Here is a 25,462-nt window from a genome sequence, read left to right as displayed (position 1 = left end):
TGGAAAGACGACGACATTTTCACAGGTAGGGAATGAGAAAAAACTTCATACAGGAATGACATTATTTTTGGATCTTGAAGAAGGGAAAAGAGAGAGAGGCCGCTCCAGACACAATGGAAGGAACAAAGGCACTCAGAACAGCAGGGCGAGGGAGAACACACCTAAGGAATAAGGCAAGGCTCAGGGAGATTCCTGCAGAGGGGAAGACACTACAGATGACCTTTGAACAACATACGGATTGGGGCCCCAACACTTGCAGAGCTGAAAATCTGCATACAACTTTGGACTCCCCCCAGACTTGACCATTAATAGCCTATTGTGGACCGGAAGACTTACTCGTAACAGTCAAATGAACACTTATTTTGTATGTTAGATTGATTACATACTGCATTCTTATAATAAAGTAAGCTAGAGAAAAGAAAATGTTATTAATAACATCGTAAGGTACTTTTACAATACTGTACTGTATTTATCGGGGGGAAAAAATCCACAGAAGTGGACCTGCGCAGTTCAAACCCGTGTTGTTCAAGGGCCCACTGTAATGCTAGAAAGGCAAACCGTAGCGGATTAGAGAGAGCCCAGACTGTAGGATAAGAAATATTAATCAGGGGGCGCCTGGGTGGCTCAGTTGGTTAAGCGACTGCCTTCGGCTCAGGTCATGGTCCTGGAGTCCCGGGATCGAGTCCCGCATCGGGCTCCCTGCTCGGCAGGGAGTCTGTTTCTCCCTCTGACCCTCCCCCCTCTCATGCTCTCTCTAGCTCATTCTCTCTCTAATAAATGAATAAAATCTTTAAAAAAAATAACAGGGCGCCTGGGTGTCTCAGTTGGTTAAGCGACTGCCTTCGGCTCAGGTCATGATCCTGGAGTCCCGGGATCGAGTCCCGCATCGGGCTCCCTGCTCGGCGGGGAGTCTGCTTCTCCCTCTGACCCTCCCCTGTCTCATGCTCTCTCTCTCTATCTCATTCTCTCTCTCAAATAAATAAATAAAATCTTTAAAAAAAATGTTAAAAAAAAAGAAATATTAATCAGAAAGATGAACCCAGAGAGACTCAGAGGATACATAAGTGCTACAGCACACCGTGTACAGGCAGGATTATATAAATATGTACCCATAACATTACTTCTGGAGAAATGGGTTAGAGAGTAGGCTTTATTCAGGGAATCAAGTTATGATCTGTTTTATAATGACTAAGGGCTTTAAGTGGATTTAAAGTGGTACCAAAACACCCTGAACGAGATGCACCTAAACTATGTGCCATGTGCATGATTATGACGCAGTCATCCTTGTCGTACAATAGAAGGTGGATGAGAATCTAAGTCGTGAGTTAAAACTGAGAAAAGGGCAAATTTGAGGACTGGAGTGTTCCTGGAATGCAGAGAAATTGATTTTGTAACTCTACTCTATGGTTTTAAAATTATTGTTTAGGTTTACTGAAAAACAGAGTAACAATTATCCAGGTAATGGGCCACTTAGTAGCTGAGCAGTCAAGAGTGACACAATGAAAATGAAAATGCTTCATCGTGTGGCCAGCAGGTGGCACTTGTCACTCGATATAGAAAACAGCAGGTCCTGAGGAATGAATTTGAAATGTGGAGCGAGGAACAGATTATTCATTCATCTCTTCAGAAAGAGAAAGACTGGGGAATGGGCTGTTTCAGAAGCACAATTTATAGATAGGGTCTTGGGTTGCTTATCAATTACATCTTGAAATTGAGCTCTCCTATTGGGTTACCGAACTTCAGTATTTTCCTTAACAACTAGGTTTTGCAGTGTATCGGTTTGTTGCCTTTGTAAATGTTCTTAGGTCCTTTCTGTATTTATCCTTAGGAGACTGTGAGCAGATCCGTGCTGAAATTAGACAAAAAGGAAACAAATTCCAACTTCACCATTTAAAAACGTGTGATTGATTCAAGTTATTTAACATCTTTGAACTTTACTTCCCTCTTTGGCTATAACTGATGTAACTGTTCTGTTTTGGGGATTACATAAGATACCATCTGTGGAAATGACAGCTTTGGACCTACCTACCTCATTTTCTCCTAGAGGACCAGATCTAACCACTGAGATACCTCTTTCACCAGAACAGCTCCCTGACTCACCATAAGCACTGTCTAACCAGGGCATCAGGTAGGTGGTGCTCCTAGAAGTTAGTCACTCGACACAGCAGTAGGGTGCGTGAGGGGTGGAGAAGAGGCTGCAGCTGCCAACTTCACATACTACTACCATAATACTCTCTCTCCTACCATTATTCCGTCACTCCTGCTTGTCTGTAACACAAAGCCCAGAACCACAGAATCTAAGATCCAGAAAGGTCTTTGATGAACGTAGTTATTTCCCAGATCAGGATGCCTTCGGCCATGAAAGATGAAATACGAGAGAGTAAGAAATGGGATGTGCAGATTTAGGTCATTTTTATATTTGTTCCCCAGTCTAGTCAATGGATAAGTAAGTAGGCACTGGCAGAGCGAGGCAGGGAGAGAGAACCAGAGGGGGCAGACCATAATTCCATGGCAAGCACCTTATTATTTCCGGATATTGGGAGAATGGGCACCACCAGGAGACGCAGTGAATCATGGTCACACACTAGCCAGTTCCCGATTTTCCAGTGGTATCTACCCTGCACCTGATCATGTCTGCACGGTACCTACAGGGCACCAATGCCCTCCTTCTCTGGCTTTCCCAGCCCCGCCTGGGTTGTACTCCAACAGAGCTTCTTTTAAAGGGCAGTCAGGAAGAGAGTAAATTCACAATGAATACTGGATGGTTTTGAGTCTTGTTTCTGGCATCAGGCAGCTATCACCAAAATACAGTTTTTGAATACTTTCATGGGTTATTTTTGTGAAAGGGGGATTGAGGTCACCTTCCAGAGGTCTACTAGTCAACATATTTTATAATGAGTTACACGGTCTTTGAAACAGAGATGTCACACAGATGCTGAGTCTGTTTTTTTAAAATACGTAAGTTTAGCATGTAATTTAAAGGATTGGCACCGTGAAGGAACAAGTCAGTGCTGATCTCCAAGTCTTCTTTTATAATGTTTTTCTCACCTATAATGCCTGCCCTGTCATTTCTCCCAATTCGCCGAAATAGACTTCAAGACACAAGGTAAGTGCCACTTCTTCCGTGAAGCCGTTTTTTTGACTAAAGCTGCCCTCACTCTCTCCGTGTAATAAACAGCTCTGGTGGTTTCAGTTGTGATCAGACAGATACTTTCTGACCATCGCGTGGCGGTGGTCACTAATTTTCAAATACTGTTAGGCTTGGTCCACGAAAGGACTGTTTATTATCTGAATGCATGTTCTATTTATTGACCCAACAACTACTGAGTATCTACTGCTTGCCAGGCACTGTGTAAGGTAACAGATTTACAGTGAACAAAACCAAGACTATCCCTGCACTCACAGAGCTCACACTGTGGTATGAGAGTGATTCCGTCTTCCCTGCAATGCTCAGCATGGGACAGACCCAAAGGCAAGTATGCGCTCAATGACCACCTTAAAATTAACTGATGGCCTATGGTTAGCGAACTCTAAACAAAGCTTTCCTTGATGACCACAGAATTAGGGTCAGTTAAGGGCACTGAGTACTGGGAGGTGAAGATGCCAGGATTACCTACCTTCACGAAAGGGGGCAAGGGAGGAGGGGGAGGATTCCTAGGTCCTTTGAACTGATGGGAGCTAGTCTCTAGGCAAGGACTGCTAAACTTCTTTGTTTATACGTCAAACAGACTGAATCTATAAACCTGGCTTATGAAAAACTCAACTACCAAGAAAGAAAGAATAAGCAGAACGGATGGCCCAAATAGGTTACCCCAACAGTTACCATCAAAATCTCTACCTTAGTAATAAATAAAACACCCAATACTAAACAAACAAAAAGGTAATCAAAAACTTTGTGATTGGTACTATTACCATCCCAGGGTCAGCTCTGACCTCCATAGGAAAGAAAAAAGCATTCAGAGACTGCAACAAAGAGGCATTTCAGGAGACACCATCTGCCTTCGCAAATCTACAGGGAGTGGCAAACAAGAAGCAAAAAAACAAATGAAGACATTCCACTTTGGAAAGATCTGACTTTACCTGCTTGTTTATTATAGAAACTGCAGGCTGTGATACCCTCACTTCTGACCTCTGTTATCAAACCCACAACTAGAGGCTCTAAGAACTATAGAAAGTTTCACCAATGGGGGGGAGGAAGGGGAACGGGGAATGCTTAAGAGAATGTGTTTGCAAAGTGACTCTCAGTGTCTTCCCCAGAGACCCAGAGACTCCAGACTAAAAACGAGGGTCAGGTTTCCTTGCCAGTAATCCCAAGTGGTGCTGACTTGCCTGGCAGATCCCTAGCAAAGTGGGAGAGGCAAAAAGAAATGAGATAGAAAAGAAAGTTGATCTAAAAGCACAGGAATACACATAATAACAATAAGGTATTAAGCCTGAGAATCTTTATCCCTGCTCCATAAGAGAATTTTCTATTCAAGTATTTTATTTCCTGACATTTACAGAGGAGTCAACACATTTGGATATATGCTGCTGACCTCCTCAAGTTCTATTTGAGGAAGCTGACAGGCTCTCCAGTTCAAAACTGCTGAATTTGGGTATTAAGTCTATAAACAGAGATCTAATTACTTTATTAGTTAAGAGATTAAAACAATATTTCTGCACACCACTTTTTCTTTCCCTTGAAATTGTCATGGTTACTTATATTTACTGATAGTTATGTTTTATTTATTGAATTTTCTTAACAATTAAGTGACACTGACTTTCTGTATTAATAGGCTAATATTTTTTAAAAGAACAACTCTTCACCTCAAAAATCCACCTCAGGGAGGAAGCCCAATGAAATAAAAAGAGCCTAGCTTTTGGAAACATACCAACTCATGTCCCAGTCTTGACCGTGTCACCCATACAAGGCTCTCTGTGAATCTGCAGGGTGGAAATAAATCGCCCTGTTTCTCTCATGCACTGTTGTGTAGAAGGGCTTAAATATGACAGGTAGCTTTTTTTTTTTTTAAATTCTTCTCCCTTCCTGAGCCCCTGGGGCACTAGTACTTGTCCTTAGAACAGTCCTTAGAGCCAAAATTAAAAGAAAGTGATAAAAAAGGATGGAAAAAAGAAGCTACACAATTTACAGGGGTGAAACACATTAGCTGATTTGCACACATAAAACCAACAGCTCTGGAGTTCAAGTAGCTTCTGGAAAGAATAACAGCTCACCTGTGGCTGCGAGTCTGCCAGTCGACTGTGATACCTTTGGATCGCCTCTCGAAGTTGTTTCTCTTTCTCAGTTTTTGATGGTGACACCGAGCTCATGGTGCCCAGAGGGATGGAAGGCAGGCGTTCTGCCTGATGACAACTTCACAATCAACAGGAGACATCGTCAGGAAGAAATATAAAACTATTGTCTATAAAAGATGATTTACTTCTATAAAAAGATACTCTTTATGCCTTATATCCAAAACTTGAATACAAAGGAAGAGCAGTGTATTGATGACCTGAGGTTAACACATGACGTTAAATCTCCAGTTCGCGTGGAAAAAAGCTTAAGGGAAAATGTGGAGGATGGTATATTTACAAGAATGGGAGAATATATTCATTCTTTCATGACTGCTTCATTTATCCTGCGTGATCATGAAACGAAGCCTTTTGCAAAAACGCTTTTAGATAATTGAAGCTTATCTCATTATTGCTAAACATTTTTTCCCCAAAAAATGTCAGGTAGGAATCTATAGGTCTCTGTAAAGGACACCAAATAATTCTGCTTCTGAAACACGTGGATCCACTGTGAAGGCTGAGTGTGAAGAGCAGGGACCCCTGGGATGGGATGCAGTGCTCAGTGACAGCCTTGCAGGTCACCGCGCCCCGGGCAGCCCTTCATCACGGATTAGCCCCATGATCCGGTGGCAGCAGGTGCACATCCTTCTCTCCCCTGCTGCTGGCAGCCTCTGTGCTTCCCTGCCTTACTGCTGTGCTGTTCCCACATGCTATATAACCACGTAGAACTGTATGTAGATGCACAAAAACCAGACTGTGGATGAGAGCCTCCCTCGTTATAGTGACATAAAATACTAATGACTTTGGAAACATATGGCTCAAGAGGTTGGAGGTCCTTTGTTTTTCCCCCCTACTTTTGGTTCCATGGCTATGTTCTGGGGAGCTGAGTTAGCCAAACTATCAAAAAATGGAGATATTATATTGTTTCCCTTGGTTTCAAGGCTTGTCAAGGTTAAGAAGTTCAGCTCCCGCTGGGCGTGGCTCTATTCAGGGTATGGCTGGGAAAGTTCCGGAGTGGAGCAAAAGGTCAAAGTCAGTTCTAAGAGCCTGCTTTACACAAGCGTTTTTCTATTATTGACTGGAACCAAAAAGAGGGGGGAGGGACAAAGTTTGTACGAAATAAATGTGTTGTTAACCTAGGACAGGGACGAGGAGGTTGAGCCTAGAAAAAGGGCATTCTCCCTTCTGAACCAGTGCAGGAAAAGCAAAGCAGATCAAACCCATGATTTCTGTTTTTCAGAACTGCTGGGTATGTTTCCCTTCCCCCTAGCAAGAGAGGAGAGTTAGGAGCTACAATCAGATTCAAATACGACTGTGAAAAAACAATTGCACCCACATATGGTATTTGTTGTTATTGTTACTTTAAAAAAAAAAAAGGTGGTAGAGAAACCAATCAGGGGGCATCTACTGTAAATACAGCCACCTGCAGTATGGATTTGAAGACATCTGTGAGGTGGTACCTATAAAATGAACATTAACTTAAAAACATTAAGTTTTTATTCAAAAAAGAGAAACCTCAAGTATTTTAATAAAACACACAATCCATTCAATGATCTTTAAAGATTTTAACTTGCAATACGACCCATGGAGATTTTAAACATCCTTTTCACAGTTCAGACTTTTTTGGTTTTATCAAATGATAGGCATCATTTTTACCCTGCTGGTGATCCCTATTTCCAAATGCAGATAAACGCACAGCATGGATGTAGTGGAAGTATGTTGATACCTATTTCTCAGGTACCGTGATAAAAAATGTCTAGCCTCCCTCTGTGTTTAAAGTGGAAAAGAAAAAAATGCTCTGGTGGTCCAAAGAAGAATGGCTTCATTTTACCCCACCTGGGTGACCAGCTCAGAATAATACTACCATTTGTAAGATGGTGCATTTTGTCACCACAGAGCATATGACTGGCATGAGGCTTCCTGAAATGTAAAAGGAGGCCTTTGGAATCTAAAAAACAAGACAAATGAATAAACAAATAAAAAGCAGAATTAGACTTATTAATACAGAGGTTGCCAGAGGGAAAGGGGTGGGAGGATGCGCAAAATGAGGGTAGGGGATCAGGTGATACAGGCTTCCAGCTATGGAATGAACAGGTCCCGGGATAAAAGGCACAGCATCGGGAACACAGTGATACTGTAAAAGCATCTGCATGGTGACAGATGGGAGGGTCCCTTGCAGTGAGCACAGCACAACATATACAGATGCCGAATCACTGTGTGGTACACCTGAAACTAATGTAACGTTGTGTGTCAACTACAGTCGAATAAAAAAATTTAAAACACACACACAAAGAGGATGCCTTCAGACACCGGGTAGGCAGAAAGAGTGCAGGTTTGCATCCAAAGGCTTGGCTTCAAGTCTCAGCTCTAGGGAGGCATCCTGGACAAGTCACTGGGCCCCTCCTGGCCTCACTGCTTCCCCCTCTGAGAAGCGATGCAAGTTCATATGGTTATCATGAAGAGGAAATGAGATAACGTATGTAATTGCTGTGTAAGAGAAAACTGTTATTATGTTTCCTGCCTAAGTTCTGGTTACACAGACATTGTTCATTTAAATGCTGTTCATTCGCGTTAACCCTGCCGACAATTGGCAATTAACTGCTGACAATAACACTATACTTTCTGTAAATACAGACAATGCCACGTTTTACCCCATTACTCAGGCCTTCCATTCACTGAATGCTGCCTAATAACTATACTGTATTTCTCATCACTTTCATACACTGATTTTGCGGGATTCTATCCGAATCCAATGGCATAAGGTCTTGCTATTTCATGGCACATTGTCAATGTACACACGGTCCATCCTACCATACTGAATTAGAGCTGCAATGACCTCCAATAAGGGAAGTATCAACTCTCAAGTAAGTGCCCTCATAATCAGGAGTTTTTCTTTACATGTCCCCTAAATCTCTTGCTGTCACATTAAGCATATTTTTTGTCCTAATCTTTTCAGTGGAAATGAAATACACCTGGTCAAAATCATGTCATTATATTTCAAGAATCAAGGACTTAAAATATAAGACAACTCTGCATTTTAAGCTTTGAAGGACCATCAGTTTTCTGTCGACGTGGCTAAATTTCTCTTGCCTGTCATCACCAGGGGCACTATTTGGATGTGTAAAAGAGACAAAATTGATGCAGCTTTGAAACTAATTTTGCAGTGCTCTGTGATCGCATCACCACTTTTCAGGGAGGAGAGGGTGAGAGTGTGCCAATTCATGGACAATGGTAAGCTGGAGGTAAGGAAAACCGTAGAGGATAGATACCAGTTCTGTGGGTCCAAGAATGCCCCAAGACTGGGCTAAGAAGTCACAGACATATGTTAGATCTGTGGAAAGGGACCTAAATTCTCACGTCTTATAACTAAGAAGCTCCCAGTAACCAGGAACTTAGTAAACTTAGTAAATTGTCTTTCTTTTTTTTTTTTTTTACATTTTTTTTTTTTAAGATTTTGTTTATTTATTTGAAGAGAGATAGACAGAAGAGCACAAGCAGAGGGAATGGCAGAGGGAGAGGGAGAAGCAGGCTCTGCACTGAGCAGGGAGCCCTATGCGGGACTTGATCCCAGGACCCTGGGATCATGACCTGGGCTGAAGGCAGACGTTTAACCATCTGAGCCACCCAGATGCCCAGTAAATTGTCTTTCTAATGGGCTCAGCTGGACCCAGAGACGATGCAAAATGTACTAGGATGACACCCCATTCTAAGTGATAGAAAGCCAAGTGAAAGAGAGGTTCTGTCACCTATCCAAGATCTCACAGCTAATGGAGCCAGGGGAATCAAAAACACAGGCAGTCTGGCCCCAGAATCAGAACTCTAAACACTATTCTAATGCTGCATGAAAAGTTCTTAGCTCACAGGAAGGGATCAATATTAGTAACTATTCTTAATATTGAAACTGAGCCAACCCTTGGCTCTTATGTGGGAGATACTCAAGTTTCAAGCCAGGGCTAGAACCCAGCTAGGAGTCAGAGACCTTGGCCAGTAGCCTCATGAACAGGTATCTTAGCCCCCATTGGGCTTCAATTTTCACTTCTCTAAAATGAAGGAGTGAGGCTAGATCAGTATTTTATAATCATGCTCCCTGGAGCTCTAGGCTTTTTACAGAGTACAGAACAGAAATGAGAAATGGAGTCTGATTCGCACACATCCCAGCTTCCAATTTAATCAGGAAAGTTCTGCATTTATCTTATGTATTTGGGGTCTGAACAAATTGTGTTTGGGGAAAACAGGTTCTGCTGCAAACCAAGAAACAAGACTAAAAACCCCTGGGCCGTGAGGAATCTAAGAGCCCTTACCACCTCTGGTATTTTCCTTAGTCTCTAAATATGGGTAACTTGGGAACTCCAGCTGGAAATGTTGGTGTGTGTTTGTGCTGTTTATTTTTTTTAATTTTCCTTTTTTTTTTTTTATTTAGGGCTGGATAAAAATAATGAAACAGGAGTTATTACTCTAATGTCTGTATTAGCCATATTGATCCACTTATCCAGGCCAAAGAACTTAGAACAAACTCCATGGAGAAGCAATGTTTGATTCAGGGGTGCCTTCATTAAGCAGGGGGATACTCATTCTTTCCCTTCCCAAGGAAAATAATTTAAGTCTAAAGGGTCTGTAATAACAGTGACATTCATCAATACTTAATCGGTCTTTTTCCTGTTTTAGCCTGAACTTCTTCCTCCAAGAGCACAAAGCAATGAAATCAATATGTGACTTAAATAGAAAAAGCACATGGTCTAACAGGTTAGTGCCCCAGGAGACACCCTCTGGATAAGATTCCTTTACAATAAGGCCGTATGTTGTATGAAAATGAACTAGAAGGCAGAACTCCAACACTGGGTCATGGTCTCCTGCCAGTGGAAGCACAGAGCTGCACATCCCAAAGTTTGCAGATAATTACATGCAGGGCTCCTTTATCTTGATGGGAAAGCAGACTAACGAAGTATATTTCCACAGGTGGTAAGGAGCTAGAAAGAGTTCACAAGGATGACCGCTATTAAGCTAAAATGTATCTATCGCTGACATTTCCAGTTTCACACAAATGCATTTTGGGAATTAAAAATGGATAATGAATTTTAGAAAACTATCAAAAACTACCTGTTTTCCAAGGGGTTAGGATTATTAGCACAAATCCAGAGGTCAAAAAATTCTTTTTCCTGATAAGTAATAGAAGAAGGCAAGATTCTCCATTTAAGGCAAAGATCTGATAATGAAAACAAAATCACACACAAGAAAGAGCACAGTCAGAAGTGAACATAGCAAGTAACATGTCAGATTGCACATACCAAAAGTATATGTATCTTTCGATCCAGAGACAAGTGAATCCATAATCACATACCTTTATAACTGACGGCACAACTAGTCTAAGATTCTATGAGCTACCCCAAGACACCACCAATAAATTGTTGTTATTATGGTTGTCGTTATTGCTGAAGTTCTTTCCAGTTGGTTCCTGCTCCTTTCAGCCAGAAGAATGTTGGTTAGGTCCCTCCACATCTCTTCTTGAACCACAGGAAGACTTCTAGTGACTCGACTCCTCCATTTTCTCCAACCTACGATCCCTCTGCTACCAACACCACTTTCCATCTCCAACCACTTGACTAACATAACAAGGAAAATCAAGCTCTCTGAACCATTTACACAGTTACACACTCTGCACCTGTCTCCTGCTCTTACCCCACCCTCCATCCTACGATTTGTGACTTCTTTTGTCTACTTCCTCCTTTCATTCCTTCCCTGCCTGTAGAACCAGGCACTCCAGTCTCTCCAGGCTATTCTCCACTCTAATCCTGAATTCTATCCACATACACAGCTACTGGCTCTTAGGTAAACATTCTCTCTGTTCATCTAAGATCGAGGCAGTATGCACATTGGTTAAGAACACACAGTGTTGAAGTCACAGTAGCTAAGAACTGGAATAGCTCTACCAGTTACTACCTCTATGATCTTGGATAAAGTACTTCTCTATGCTTCAGTATCATCATCTGTAAAAAGAGATTAATATTAGCACTTGCCTAAAAGGATCGTTGAGGATTAAATGGCATAATAATGATAAAAGCTAGGCATTATTTATGACGGTAAATTTTATGTGTCAGTTCGACTGATCCATGGGTTACCCGGATATCCGGTCAAACATTATTCTGAGTGTGTCTGTGAGGGTGTTTTGGATGAGAACATTTGCACTGATAGACTGAGTAAAGATTACCCTCCCTAACATGGGTGGGCCTTACCCAATCAGTTGAAGGCCTGAACAGACACAAAAAGGCTTACTGTCCTGTAAGTAAGAAGAAACTTTTCCTTCCTCACTGTCTTGAGCTGAGGCATCAATTTCTTTTCTGCCTTCAGACTCAAACTAAAAGATCAGCTCTTCCTGAGTATCAAGCCTGTCAACATTCAGGCTAGAACTACATCAGTGGGTCTCTCAGTCCTCAGGTCTTCAGACTCAAACTGGAAATTAAGCCAGTGGCTCTCCTGGGTCTCCAGCTTGCTGACTGCAGGTCTCTGGACTCTTTAGCTTCCTTGATCATGTAAACCAATTCCCCAGAATTAATATCTATCCGTCCATCCTATGACTTCTCTGTCTCTAGAAAACCCTAATACACCACCCTAAGCACTTAGTAAACTTTACATGTGTTAATTCATTTTTTCACAAAGCTGTATGATGTAGCTACAAATACTAACCCCGTTGTATAAGTCTGAAAACTGAGGCTTAAAGAAGTTAAGGAATCTGCCCAATTTCATACAGCTCTCAGATACTGGAGATTGGATTCTGGCAGTACCTTGCACACATCAAAAACACACAGTAACTTTTAGCCTTCATTGTTATCATCCAATAGGTTGTTGCATATAGTCATCAACTTCCTCAACTATTCCTTCTAAATGTCTGGCGTGTAGGTTCTTCTGAAATTGCACAGCCATGACTTTCTCCGGACCTTTACAATTTCTCCCCTGGCTCCTGGATGATGCCAGTAATCTCCTCACAGGTCTGACCTCAACCATTGCGCTAGCCTTCCTCCAAATCATCCTGCACTGAGCAGCCAGAACTACCTTACTACAAGTTACATATGACGCTCAGGTCCTCTTTGGACCACCCCAGGGACAAGGTGGGACAGGTGTTCCCTAGGCACTGTGTAAATAACTACTATTGTGCGCTTTTTTGTTTGCCTGGTTGCCTTCCCCCTGGATGGCAGATTCCTTGCAGATAGTAGAGAATGTCTTTAATTCTCTAACCCTTTATATGGTGGCTAGAAGATGTATTGGAGGCACACAATCATAAGTGCTAAATGCTTGAGTGATGTTCTCCTACTGAAAAACTCCCAAAGCCTTGTCATTACTTACCAAAGGAAAAACTCCTTACTCTGACATTCGAGGCCCTCTAATAGGTTTACTCAACATAAACACTCTCGTCTTTTATTATTCATTCATCATTCATCCAGTAGTCAATTACTAAGTACTATATATTTAACATAGTGCTAAGTATTAAAATAAAAAATAACTGTGTCTATTATTCTATCACAAAAATTTTAGCTCAAGTGTACACTTGATATTAACACACAGTCCCCACTACATCTCCGCCTCTCAAAATTCTACCTCGACAGACGTAGAGGAAGATGGCAGCGGAGCTGGAGGAGTGCAGGCTCACCTCGTCCCACGAAGACTGCTAGATAACTATCACAACATCCTAAATACCCCAGACATAGACCTGAAGACGGACAGGACAAACTCCACAACTAAAGAGAGAGAAACAGCCATATCGAAGAAGGTACCTCTGTCATGAAGCCTGGCCTCAACTCCCACCACCTCCTCAAATAACTTTATGCCTCTTTGACCTCATTTACCTAATTTTAATCTCTATTACACATTGTTTCATGCATTTCTGAACCTTTCCTAGACCCTAATCTCCTTGAAAGCAAGCACCCTGTCCTACCCACCTCTGTCTCTCTCACAACCCACTTTTCAGCACAATGACTTGCTATTGGGAACTCACTAAATGTTTGCTGATTGGAATGGAATTAATTCAACACTCACCACACTGAATGATGAATGGGATGGCCATGGCTTGTCGTCTTTGATACTGAACAGAATCTAAAGATCTCTCCATGTCCTTGTCATTCTGATATCCAAATTCATTCCAAAACAATGTTAGATTTCTATTACCTTAAAAAAAAGGCAGGCAAAAAATAATAAAAGAAAATTAAATCAACAAGATCAGGATGATAAGCAAAGTTTGAATATAAGCATATGTATATACAATATGATCTCAACTATGTAAAAACTACTACATATACAGAAATAAGAAATAAAAATATTAATATTAGTTTTCTCTTAGTATGGGTGAAATTTGTCTTCTGCTTTATACTTGCATTTTCCAAACTATATATATTATGATTGCAATATTTTTATAACAAAATTAAACACAATAGCAGTTATAAAAATATATACATATTGCAACAAACTACATTGACATTTAAAACTTTTTTCTTAAATACTCCCAGAAGCAATTGTACTGATTAAACTTAAAGGCCACCCTTCAGACTATTGATACAGATATTTATCATCTTGTCTCACGGCCAGTTTCTTCACTGTTATTTTATGTCTAGTCCCCTTCCTTCCAGTGTTTTATGCCCTACCCTTGCCCCAGATTCTAGACTCCCTCCTTGCTTAGAAACAGCACTTGTCATGGAGGACCACTAGGAGCCCTTCTTAAGAGGCTGTGCTCTTATCCTTTGATCCAGCAATTGCGCTGCTAAGACTCTTCCCTACAAACATACAAAACAAAGACTATATATATCACAATACTGTTTGAATAGAAAAAGAAAAGAAAAGGAAACAACATAAAAACCTAAAATAGGAAACTGATAAATTCTATTTCCAAACAAGGGACACTAGGCAACCTTTACAATAGGTAGAGCTAAATGCATTGTTGTGTCAAGACCTCTTAGAGTTTTATAATACTTTTTTTAAAAAAATATGAAACAAAAAGATATGAAACAGAATACCTACTATAGTCAATTTTTATAATTTATAAAAAGCTTATACATATACAATTTTGATGGATATGCCTTCCTATTCCTGAAAGGAAATAACAGAAAGTTTTAATAGTAGATGCCATTGGAAAGAGGGAGAGAAATTGAGAAGAAGGTGGGGGGAAGACACTTTCACTTTCACTTTTAACCTCTTGAACACTTAGAATATTTTTACATGTGCACGTGTTACTTTAAAAATATTTTTTTAAAGAAAAGAACCCAAGTTTACCATTCTGTCCAATATGATAACCACCAGTCACATGTGGCTACTGAGTACTTGAAAGATGGTGGATATAAAACATTTCACCAATGTACAAAGCCAAACAGTGAGAATCTAACATACACACCTTGGAAATAAAATATATGCAGTAGGGCCAGCCTTCCATCAACCTTAACATATGACTGTATAATCCATGCAAACTACAAATAAACATCCTCATACTTTACTATTCCTGTTAAAATTTAGGTTCAGAATGCTATGTGCCATTAAGACGAGCAAGGAAGGAACTCCGTCTTCAAAAAGAAGTATGAAATTGGGCCAGGCTGAAAACGACCCTCACAAATTCCCAACTCTCCTACCTTGTCTCTTCACAAAACTCCTAGCAGCTCTCACCTCAAATTTCCCTTTGGACTCTGCTTTTTGGGCTTCTCTCAACTCAAACTCTTGGCTTTCAGCTAATTGCTCAGCATTCAGTCTTGGCCCATCCCAGACTCTACTTCTTCACTGCACACCAGACCCTGAAATATTCTTTGCTGACTGGACAGGGTTTGTGAAACCTCATTCTCTGATTTCCACATGAACTACTCAGTTCTTACTATGTCAAAGTAAGAGGTGCTGCAGATTAAGGTCAGGTGGCTTGGACTGCAGTCTCTGCCACACATTAATTGTTTTTCTCATCATAAAGTGTTTATAATAACTTGCCTTACAGGGTTATCATAAAGAATAAATGCAAAGGTATATTAAAAACTATAACACTCTGCAGAAATTTAAGTCGCTGCTGTATTATATTTATCCTCTAATTATTGCTTCCCCAAGGATACTGTACCTTTTCAAAGGAGGAACTGTGCTTTATAACTTTGCATGCCCTCAACATGGAGCCACCTAACTTCTCAAACAAATATAAACTGTGAACCCCAACATAAACACTTTAAGGGCGGTAAAACTACTAGGATGTTAGAAACAGGCACATACCTCTCAAGGGTGGGATGATCTCTGCTCTGTGATCACACCACTCTTTAATGCTTACGCATTACATTTTAGTTTACTTTATGCCTATTTATCCCTCTAGATAGTGAAATCCTTGAAGACAGTGGCTATGTTAGGATCTTGTTTTTCAGAGGCTGACACACAGAGCTTAATGTTTACTTGTAAGACTAAATAATACTAAAGAATGACTGGCTATCAAAGCAGAAGAGAGGATATTCAGTAGCCGAAACATCATGAGCAGACCTGATAAAAGATATTATACTATTCAAAGCAGATATCAGGACAAAGAAAACAACCAGAGTTATTCACTCTGGAGGTCAGAAATGGCTTTTTCTAACTGTCAACAGAAATTCAACTTTGTTTCTCCAGATAGAAACTACTCCAACATGCACAACTTACATGTTATTAAAACAAATTTCCAAGGACTGGCCCCAGAAGACTAGGCAGATGTTTCAGCAAGTGAATAAGTAAGCCAGAGGGATAACAGCAGGAGGAAACATATCATGCCAGTTTCTATTTTCTTTTATGCATTACTCAGTCTGTAGACATTTATACAGATACCCTGAAAAAAGTTCCTCCCATATAAGGGAACCTCCACCAAGATATCAGTGGATTTTTCAGCAGAAACCTTGCAAATCAAGAGAGTGTGGGATGATATAATCAAAGTGCTAAAAAAACGACAAAAAGTACACCACCACCTGCCAACCCAGAATAATTTACTCAGCAAAGATGTCCTTCAGAAATTAAGGAGACACAAAGAATTTCCCCAAAAAACCTAGGGTTTTTCATTACCACTAGACCTACCTTACAAGAAATGCTACAGGGAATTCTTTAAGCTGAAATGAAAGGATACTAATTAGTAACTTGAAAACATGAAAATATAAGATTCATTGGTAAAGGTAAGTATATAGTCAGATTCAGAATGCTCTAGTATTATAATAGTGGTGTATAAATCATTTAACTATAGTATATAGGTTAAGACAAAAGTATTAAAAATAAGTATAGCTACAATAATTTCTTAGGGGATATACAATATTAAAACATGAATTCTGAATTGTGAAATAAAAAAACAAAGAATGTTTGTGGGGAAAGGGAGTAACAAGGTAGAGATTTTGTATGAGATTGAAGTTAACCTGTCATAAGCTTAAAACAGACTGTTATAACTAAAACATGTTTTATGCAAGCCTCATAGTAACCACAAAGCAAAACCTAGGATAAACAAAAGTAAAGCAAAACAAACAATAAAGCAAAACAAAAGATAAAGAGACAGGATTCACAGCATTACACTACAGAAAATCATCATATTGCAAAGGAAGACAACAAGAAAGGAAGAAACAAAGGAACAAAAAAACAGCAATTAAAACAATAAGATAGCAATAATAAGTCCTTATCCATCAATAATTATGTTAAATGTAAATGGATTATATTCTCTAATCAAAAACATAAAGTGGCTGAGTGGATTAAAAAAAAACAAGACCCAACTATATATTGACTATAAGATACTCACTTCAGTTTTAAGGATATATATAAGCTCAAAATAAAAGGATGGAAAAAGATATCCTATGCAAATAGAAACTGAGAGAAAGCAAGGATAGCTATACTGGTATCAGACAAATATGCTTTAACCTAAAAAGTGCAACAAGAGACAAAGGAGGTCATTATATAATGGTAAAGGAGTCAATTCATCAAGAGGAGATAACAATTATGGATATAGATATATAGATATAGATATCTGTACCTATCTATCTATCTATCTATATATATAGACCAACATCAGAGCACTAAATATATTAAACAAATATTGACAAATCTGAAGCAGAAATAAATGACAATGCAATAATAGTAGGAGACTTCATTACCTCATTTTCAACAATGGATAGATTAATCAGAGAAAAATTATAAGGAAATAATGTACATGAACCATAATTTAGAGCAAATGGATCTAATAGACACACAGTATTTCATCCAGTAGCAGTAGCATACACATTCTTCTCAAACACACATGGAACATTCTCCAGGACAGATCATGTTAGATCACAAACAAGTCTTAACAAATTGACAAATACTAAAATCATTATCAAGTATCTTTTCTGACTATAATAGTATAAACTAGAAATTAGTAATAGGAGAAAAGGATGAAAAATTCAAAAACAGGTAAAAGTTAAACAATATACTCTTAAATAACCAATGGGTCAAAGAGGAAATCAAAAGAGAAATTTAAAAATATATTGAGATAAATGAAAATAGAAACAGCATACCAAAATTTAACAGATGCAATAAAAGCAGTTCTAAGAGGAAAGTTCATAGTGATAAATACATTAAAAAACAAGAAAGATCTCAAATAAACAATCCTTCCACCTCAAGGAGCTAGAAAAAGAACAAATGAAGCCCAAACTTAGAAGAAGCAAGAAAATAGCCAATATCAGTAGAAATAAATAAAAGAGAGAACAGAAAAACAATAGAAAAGATCAATGATACTAAAAACTGCTTTTTGAAAATATAAACAAAATTGACAAACCCTTAATTAAACTAAGAAAAAGAGTGAAGACTCAAAATCAGAAACCAAAGAAGACACATTACAACTGCTACCCCAGAAATACAAAAGATAAGAGACTACTATGAACAATTATATGCCAACAAATTGCCTAATCTAGAAGAAAGCGGTAATTTCCTAAAAACATACAAATGTCTAAGACTGAATTATGAAGAAATAGAAAATCTGAAAAACCTGTAACTAGTAAGAAGATTTAATCAATAAACAAAAGTTTCCCGACAAAGAAAACCTCAGGACCAGATGGCTTCACTGGTCAATTCTATCAAACATTTAAACAACAATTAATGCCTATCCTTCTCAAATTCTTCCAAAAAATTGAAGAGGTGGCACACTTCCAAACTCATTTTACAAAGCCAACATTATTTTGACTCCAAATCCAGATGAGGACACCACAAGAAAAGTACAGGCTAATATCACCAATGAATACAGATGGAAAACTCCTCAAAATAATACAAGCAAATAATATTCAACAGCACACACAAAAAAAGGATCATAAGCTATGATCAAGTGGGATCTATCCCTGGATGAAATGATGGTTCAACATAAACAAATCAATAAATGCAATACACCACATTAATGGAAGGAAAGATAAAAAAACATATGATCATCCCAATACATATAGAAAGGACATTTGAGGACAACTACATGCAAAAGAATGAAACTTACACCATATACAAAAAACAACTCAAAATGAATTACAGACATAAATGTAAGACGAAAACTCATAAAACTCCTGGAAGAAAACATAGGCAGTTGCTCTTGAACATCAGTCTGAGCAGTATTTTTTTTGGATCTTCTCTGGCAAAGGGCAACAAAAGCAAAAACTTAACAAAAGGGACTACATCAAACTAAACAGCTTTGCACAGCAAAGAAAACCATCAACAAAACAAAAAGGCAGCCTACTGAATGGGAGAAGATATCTGCAAAATGACATGTAGCCAATAAGGGTTAATATCAAAAATATTCCACAAAAGACCCCAAATAGCCAAAGCAATCTTGAAAAAGAAAACAAAGTGTGAGGCATCACAATTCCGGACTTCCAGGTACATTTCAAAGCTGTAGTCATCAAGACAGTGTGGTACTGAAACAAAAAAAGACACATCGATTAGGGTGCTTGGGTGGCTCAGTTGGTTAAGCGACTGCCTTTGGCTCAGGTCATGATCCTGGAGTCCCGGGATCGGGTCCCGCATCGGGCTCCCTGATCGGCGGGGAGCCTGCTTCTGCCTCTGACCCTCCCCCTTCTCATGTGCTCTCTCTCTCTCATTCTCTCTGTCTCAAATAAATAAATAAAATCTTTAAAAAAAAAAAAAAGACACATCGATCAATGGAACAGAAAACCCAGTAATGGACCCACAACTATATGATCAACTAATTTTTAACAAAGCAGGAAAGAATATCCAATGGAAAAAAGTCTTTTCAACAAATGGTGTTGGGAAAACTGGACAGCAACATGCAGAAGAATGAAACTGGACAACTTTCTTATACCATACACAAAAACAAATTCAAAATAGATGAAAGACCTAAATGTGAGACAGGAAACCATCAAAATCCTAGAGGAGAACACAGGCAGCAACCTCTTTGACACTGGCCATAGCAACTTCTTACTAGACACATCTCTGGAGGCAAGAGAAACAAAAGCAAACATGAACTACTGGGACTTCATCAAGATAAAAAGCTTCTGCACAGTGAAGGAAACAATCAATAAAACTAAAAGGCAGCCTACAGAATGGGAGAAAATATTTGCAAGTGACATATCAGATAAAGGGTTAGCATCCAGAATCTATAAAGAACTTATCAAACTCAACATCCAAAAAACAAATAATCCAATTAAGAAATGGGCAGAAGACATGAATACACATTTCTCCAAAAAAGACATCCAGATGGCCAACAGACACATGAAAAGATGCTCAACATCATTCATCATCAGGAAAATACATATCAACACCATCTCACACCTGTCAGAATGGCTAAAATTAACAACACAGGAAATAACAGATGTTGGTGAGGATGCGAAGAAAGGGGAACCCTCTTACACCGTTGGTGGGAATGCAAGCTGGTGCAGCCACTCTGGAGAACAGTATGGAAGTTCCTCAAAAAGTTAAAAATAGAAATACCCTACAACCTAGCAAACTCACTACTAGGTATTTCCCCCAGGGATACAAAATTACTGATTCAAAGGGGCACCGGCATTTTATAGCATCATTATCAACAATAGCCAAACTATGGAAAAAGCCCAAATGTCCATTGACTGAAAAATGTATAAAGATGCGGTGTATATATATACAACAGAATATTACTCAGCCATATAAAAAGAATGAAATCTTGCCATTTGCAAAATGTGGATGGAGCTAGAATGTATTATGCTAAGCGAAATATGTCAGTCAGAGAAAGACAAATACCGTATGATTTCACTCATATGTGGAATTTAAGAAACAAAACAGATGAACACAGGGGAAGAGAAAAAAAGGGGGGAGCAAACCATAGGAGACTCTTAACTATAGAGAACAAACTGAGTGTTGCTCTAGGGTAGGTAGGCAGGGTATGGGCTAAATGGGTAATGGGTATTAAAGAGGGCACTTGTGATGAGTACTGGGTGTTATGGAAGTGATGAATCACTAAATTCTACTCCTGAAGCCAATATTACACTATATGTTAACTAACTAGAATTTAAATAAAACAAAACAAAAACATATAAAGAACTCACTCCGCTCAGTATTAAAAAAAACAAACTAATTAAAAAATGGGTAGATGACTTAAATACACATTTCTCCAAAGAAACACATATAGCCAACAGACACATGAAAAGATGCTCAAGATCATTAATAATTAAGGAAATACAAATCAAAACCATATTAAGATATCACCTCATAACTGTCAGAATGGCTATTATCAAAAAGACAAGAAATGACAAGTGTTGGTGAGGATGTGGAGAAAAGGGAGGCCTTGTGCACAGTGAGTGGGAATGCAAAATGATGCATCCACTATGGAAAAAGTATAAAGTTTCATCAAAGAACCAAAAAATAGAACTATCATATGATCCAGCAATTACACTTCTGGGTATTTACACTAATTCAAAAAGATATATGCATCCCTATGTTCATTACAGTATTATTTACTACAGCCAGGATATGGAAACAACCTAAGTGTCTATCAACAGATGAATGGATACAGAAGATATGGTATATATATACAATGGAATATTACTAAACCATAAAAAAGAATGAAATCCCCTTTGTGACAACCTGGATGGGCCTAGATGATAGTAAGCTAAGTGAAATAAATCAAAGAAAAATACCGTATGATTTCATTTATATATGAATCTAAAAAGCAAGACAAAATAGAAACAAACTCATAAATAGAGAATAATCTGGTAGTTGCCAGGGAGGATGAACAAAACAGCAGAAGAGAATTAAAAGGTACAATCTTGTAGGGGTGCCTGGGTGGCTCAGTCAGTTGAGCGTCCAACTCTTGATTTTGGCTCAGGTCATGATCTCAGGGTTGTGGGATTGAGCCCCACGTTGGGCTCCACGCTCAGCAGGGAGGTTGCTTGAGGTTCTCTTTCTCCATCTCCCTCTTCCTCTTCCCACTATGCCCTCTCTCTCTAAAATAAATAAATGAATCTAAATAAATAAATAGTGCAAACTTCCAGTTATAAAATAATAAGACATGGGGATACAATGTGCAATATAGGGAATATAGTTAATAATATGTAAAACTAATGATGTACTGTATGGGGATTAACATAACAATAAAAAATTTAAAAAAATAATATGTAACAACTTTGTGTGATAACAGATGACAGCTAGATTTATCATGGTGAGCACTCATAATATGTATAAATGTTGAAACATGTTGTACACTTGAACTAATATAATGGTGTATGTCCACTACACTTCAATTAAAAAAAGAACACTGACAAAATTCATTATATTTTTAAGATAAAAACTCTCAATGAATTAGGTATAGAAGGAATGTACCTCAACACAATGAAGGCCATTATGTCAAGCCCACAGCTAACTAATATCATATTTAATAGTGAAAAGTTAAAAGCTTTTCTTCAAGATCAGGAAAAAGACAAGGATGCCTACCCTCATCACTTCTATTCAACATTGTACTGGAAGTTCTAGTTAGAGCAATTAGATATGAAGAAAAATAAATAGCATCCAAATCAGGAAGGAAGGAAGTAAAAACAATTTCTGGTTTGCAGATGACATGATAGTATATATGGAAACCCTAAAGACTCCACCAAGAAAACTGCTAAAACTAATCAACGAATTCAGTAAAGACAAAGGATACAAAATCAACATACTAAAATCAGTTACATTTCTGCCACTAAAAATGAACTGTATGAAAGAGAAATTAGGAAAGCAATCTCATTTACAATAACATAAAAAATAATAAAATACTTAGGATTAAATTTAACCACAGAGATAAAAGTCCTATAGACTGAAAACAGTAAGACACTGATGAAAGAAATTGAAAAGATACCAAATAAATGGAAGGATATCCTACATTCTTGGGTTGGATGAATTAATATTTTTTAAATGTCCATACTACTCAAGCAATCTACAGATTCAATGCAAAAGAAGTACAAAAAACAATCTCCAAATTTGTATGGAACCACAGAAGACCCTGAAAAGCTAAAACTATCTTGAAAAAGAAGAAAAAAGCTGGAGGCATCACACTTCCTGATTTCAAAACATATTACAAAGCTATAGCAATTAAGCAGTATGATAATGGCAAAAAAACCCCAGACACATAGACCCATGGAATAGAATAGAAAGCCCAGAAATGAACCCACTCATATATGGTCAACTAATCTTTGACAAGGGTACCAAGAACACACAATGGGGAAAGGACAGTCTCTTCAATATATGGTGCTGGAAAAATTGGATATCCACATGCAAAAATATGAAACTGGGCCCTATCTTACCCCACTTATAAAATTAACTCAAAATGGATTAAAGTCTTAACTGTAAGTCCTGAAACCATAAAACTCATAGAAGAAAACAAGGATAAAGCTTCTTGACACTGGTCTGTTTTGGATATTACACCAAAAGCACAGGTAACAAAAGCAAACAAACAATGAAAAAAAAAAAATCAAACAAAAAACAAGTGGGACTACATCAAACTGAAAAGCTTCTGCACAGCGAAGAAAACAATCAACAAAATGAAAAGGCAACATACAGGAGGAGGAAATATTTGCAAACTATGTATCTGATAAAGGCTTAATATCTAAAATATGCAAGGAACTCACACAATAGCAAAAAACAAAAACAAAAACAAACAAACAAAACTTACACTCTGATAATAAAATGAGCAAAGGACCTGAATAGACAGTTGGCCAAAGGTACATGAAAAGGTGCTAATCATCAGGGAAATGTAAGTCAAAAGCACAATATCACTTCCCACCTGGTAGGATGGCTATTATCAAAAAGAAAAGAGATAACAAGTGTTGATGAGGATATGGAGAAAAGGGAACCATCACGCACCGTTGGTGGGAATGTAAATTGGTACAACCATTATGGAAAAACGGTATCAAGGTTTCTCAAAATACTAAAAATAGAACTACTGTATGACCCAGAAATCCCACTTCTGGATATACATCTGAAGGAAATGATAACCAGTATCTTAAAGAGATATCTGCACTCTCATGTTCACTACAGCATTATTCAGAATAGCCAAGATACAGAAATATGGAACCTCTAAGTCCATTGATGGATGAATGGTGAAATATGATTAGATAATGGAATAGTACCCAGCCATAAAAAGTTGGACATCCTGCCATCTGCAACATGAACGAACCCGAAAGCCATTATACTAAGAGAAATAAGCCAGAGAAAAACAAGTGGGTATGTATGGTATCATTCATACGTAGAAATCTAAAAAAATAAAGTTGAGCTCATAGAAACAGCAAGAAGAATGGTGGTTGTCAGCGGCTGTAGGGTAGGGGATACGGGGAGATGCTGGTCAAAGGAAACAGGCTTTCAATAAGAAAGTGAGTAAGTTCTGAGGATCTAATGTATGGCACGGCAACTATGATTGGTAGTACTGTATTGTATACTTGAAATATGCTGAGAGAGTGGATCTTACGCATTCTACCTCCACACATATGCAAAAAGATAACTGTGAGGTGAAGGATGTGTTGATTAACTTGATTGTGGTTAAGTATTTCACAATGTATATGTATATCAAGTCATCATGTGTACATTTTAAGTATATACCATTATTTTCTGTCAATTATCCTAATAAAGCTGGAAAAAAATTATCTATCCCAGTCTGGCAAGAAATAGTAAAATTAGTAATAATCATTCATTATATTAAGTTGGCTTTGGCTAATGGTGTGGCGTGTAATTATGGACATTTGGTTATATATGTGGCTTTAATAACTGACGTTTTTGTTAATGTTTTGTTAATGTCTTGATGAGGGTTTTTAAATTGCCCTTTCATCTAGAAATCAATTAAAAGAGGTAAAATTTCAAAATTTGAAAAGTACTTATTTTAATTTTTTTATTATTTTTTTATTTCATTATGTTAATTACCATACATTACATCATTAGTTTTTGATGGAGTGTTCCATGATTCATTGTTTGCGTATAACACCCAGTGCTCCATTCAGTACGTGCCCTCTTTAATACCCATCACCAGGCTAACCCATCCCCCCACCCCTCTCCCCTCTAGAACTCTCAGTTTGTTTCTCAGAGTCCATAGTCTCTCATGGTTTGTCTCCCCCTCCGATTCCCCCCCCTTCATTTTTCCCTTCCTGCTATCTTCTTCTTTTTCTTTTTTAACATATAATGTATTATTTGTTTCAGTACTTGGGTTTTTTTTTTAAAGATTTTATTTATTTATTTGACAGAGAGAGAGGAAACACAAGCAGGGGAGTGAGAGGGTGAAGCAGGCTTCCCTCTGAGCAGGGAGCCCAATGTGGGGCTTGATCCCGGGACCCTGGGATCATGACCTGAGCCCAAGGCAGACGCTTAAGGACTGAGCCACCCAGGTGCCCCGAAAAGTACTTGATTTTTAAAAAGATATATCTTAAATATTCCCACCCACCTATAAAGAGTACTATGAAGATAACCCAAACTTTACTAATTCCAAAATTATATTAATATCCTCAAGGTATTCTGATCTAAAATTTCAGCTTATTTTGTGAACAGGAAATGGTTGCAAGCACATGGGTAATATTCAAAATTATAAAAGAATACGTATCTTGAGATTTTTGCTTGAATAATCAACAAGCCTGTTAAATTAGAATAATCAGGGCTTAATGCACACAGAATTAAAGTCCTAATTTCTAGAATGAGTATCTGAGAACTGAAAATTTAATTTACTGTTAGCTATAGAGAGAGTACTTTATTCAGAAGATTCCAAATGTTTAAATTAATCTGATTAATTTTCAGG

At 38.3% G+C, this 25,462-nt stretch overlaps 1 protein-coding gene across 1 annotated transcript in view; it reads right to left on the bottom strand.

The window, feature by feature from the left end:
- The window catches only part of MORC1 (MORC family CW-type zinc finger 1), a 170,427-nt gene that overhangs the window by 63,256 nt on the left and 81,709 nt on the right, over positions 1–25,462 (bottom strand). Inside the window, exons 15-17 of the mRNA XM_034990914.1 lie at positions 13,300–13,428; positions 10,369–10,474; positions 5,215–5,353 (exon numbers count right to left, since the gene is read on the bottom strand). Of these exons, the coding sequence (XP_034846805.1) occupies positions 5,215–5,353; positions 10,369–10,474; positions 13,300–13,428 (374 nt within the window). The remainder of the gene's footprint in view (positions 1–5,214; positions 5,354–10,368; positions 10,475–13,299; positions 13,429–25,462) is intronic.

The sequence above is a fragment of the Mirounga leonina genome, unplaced genomic scaffold (genome assembly GCF_011800145.1).
Source record: "Mirounga leonina isolate KUSES-001 unplaced genomic scaffold, KU_Mleo_1.0 Mir_115, whole genome shotgun sequence".
In the NCBI taxonomy this organism is placed as follows: Eukaryota; Metazoa; Chordata; class Mammalia; order Carnivora; family Phocidae; genus Mirounga; species Mirounga leonina.
Note: the sequence above shows the minus strand (reverse complement) of the source record. Positions and strands in the feature narration are given on the sequence as shown.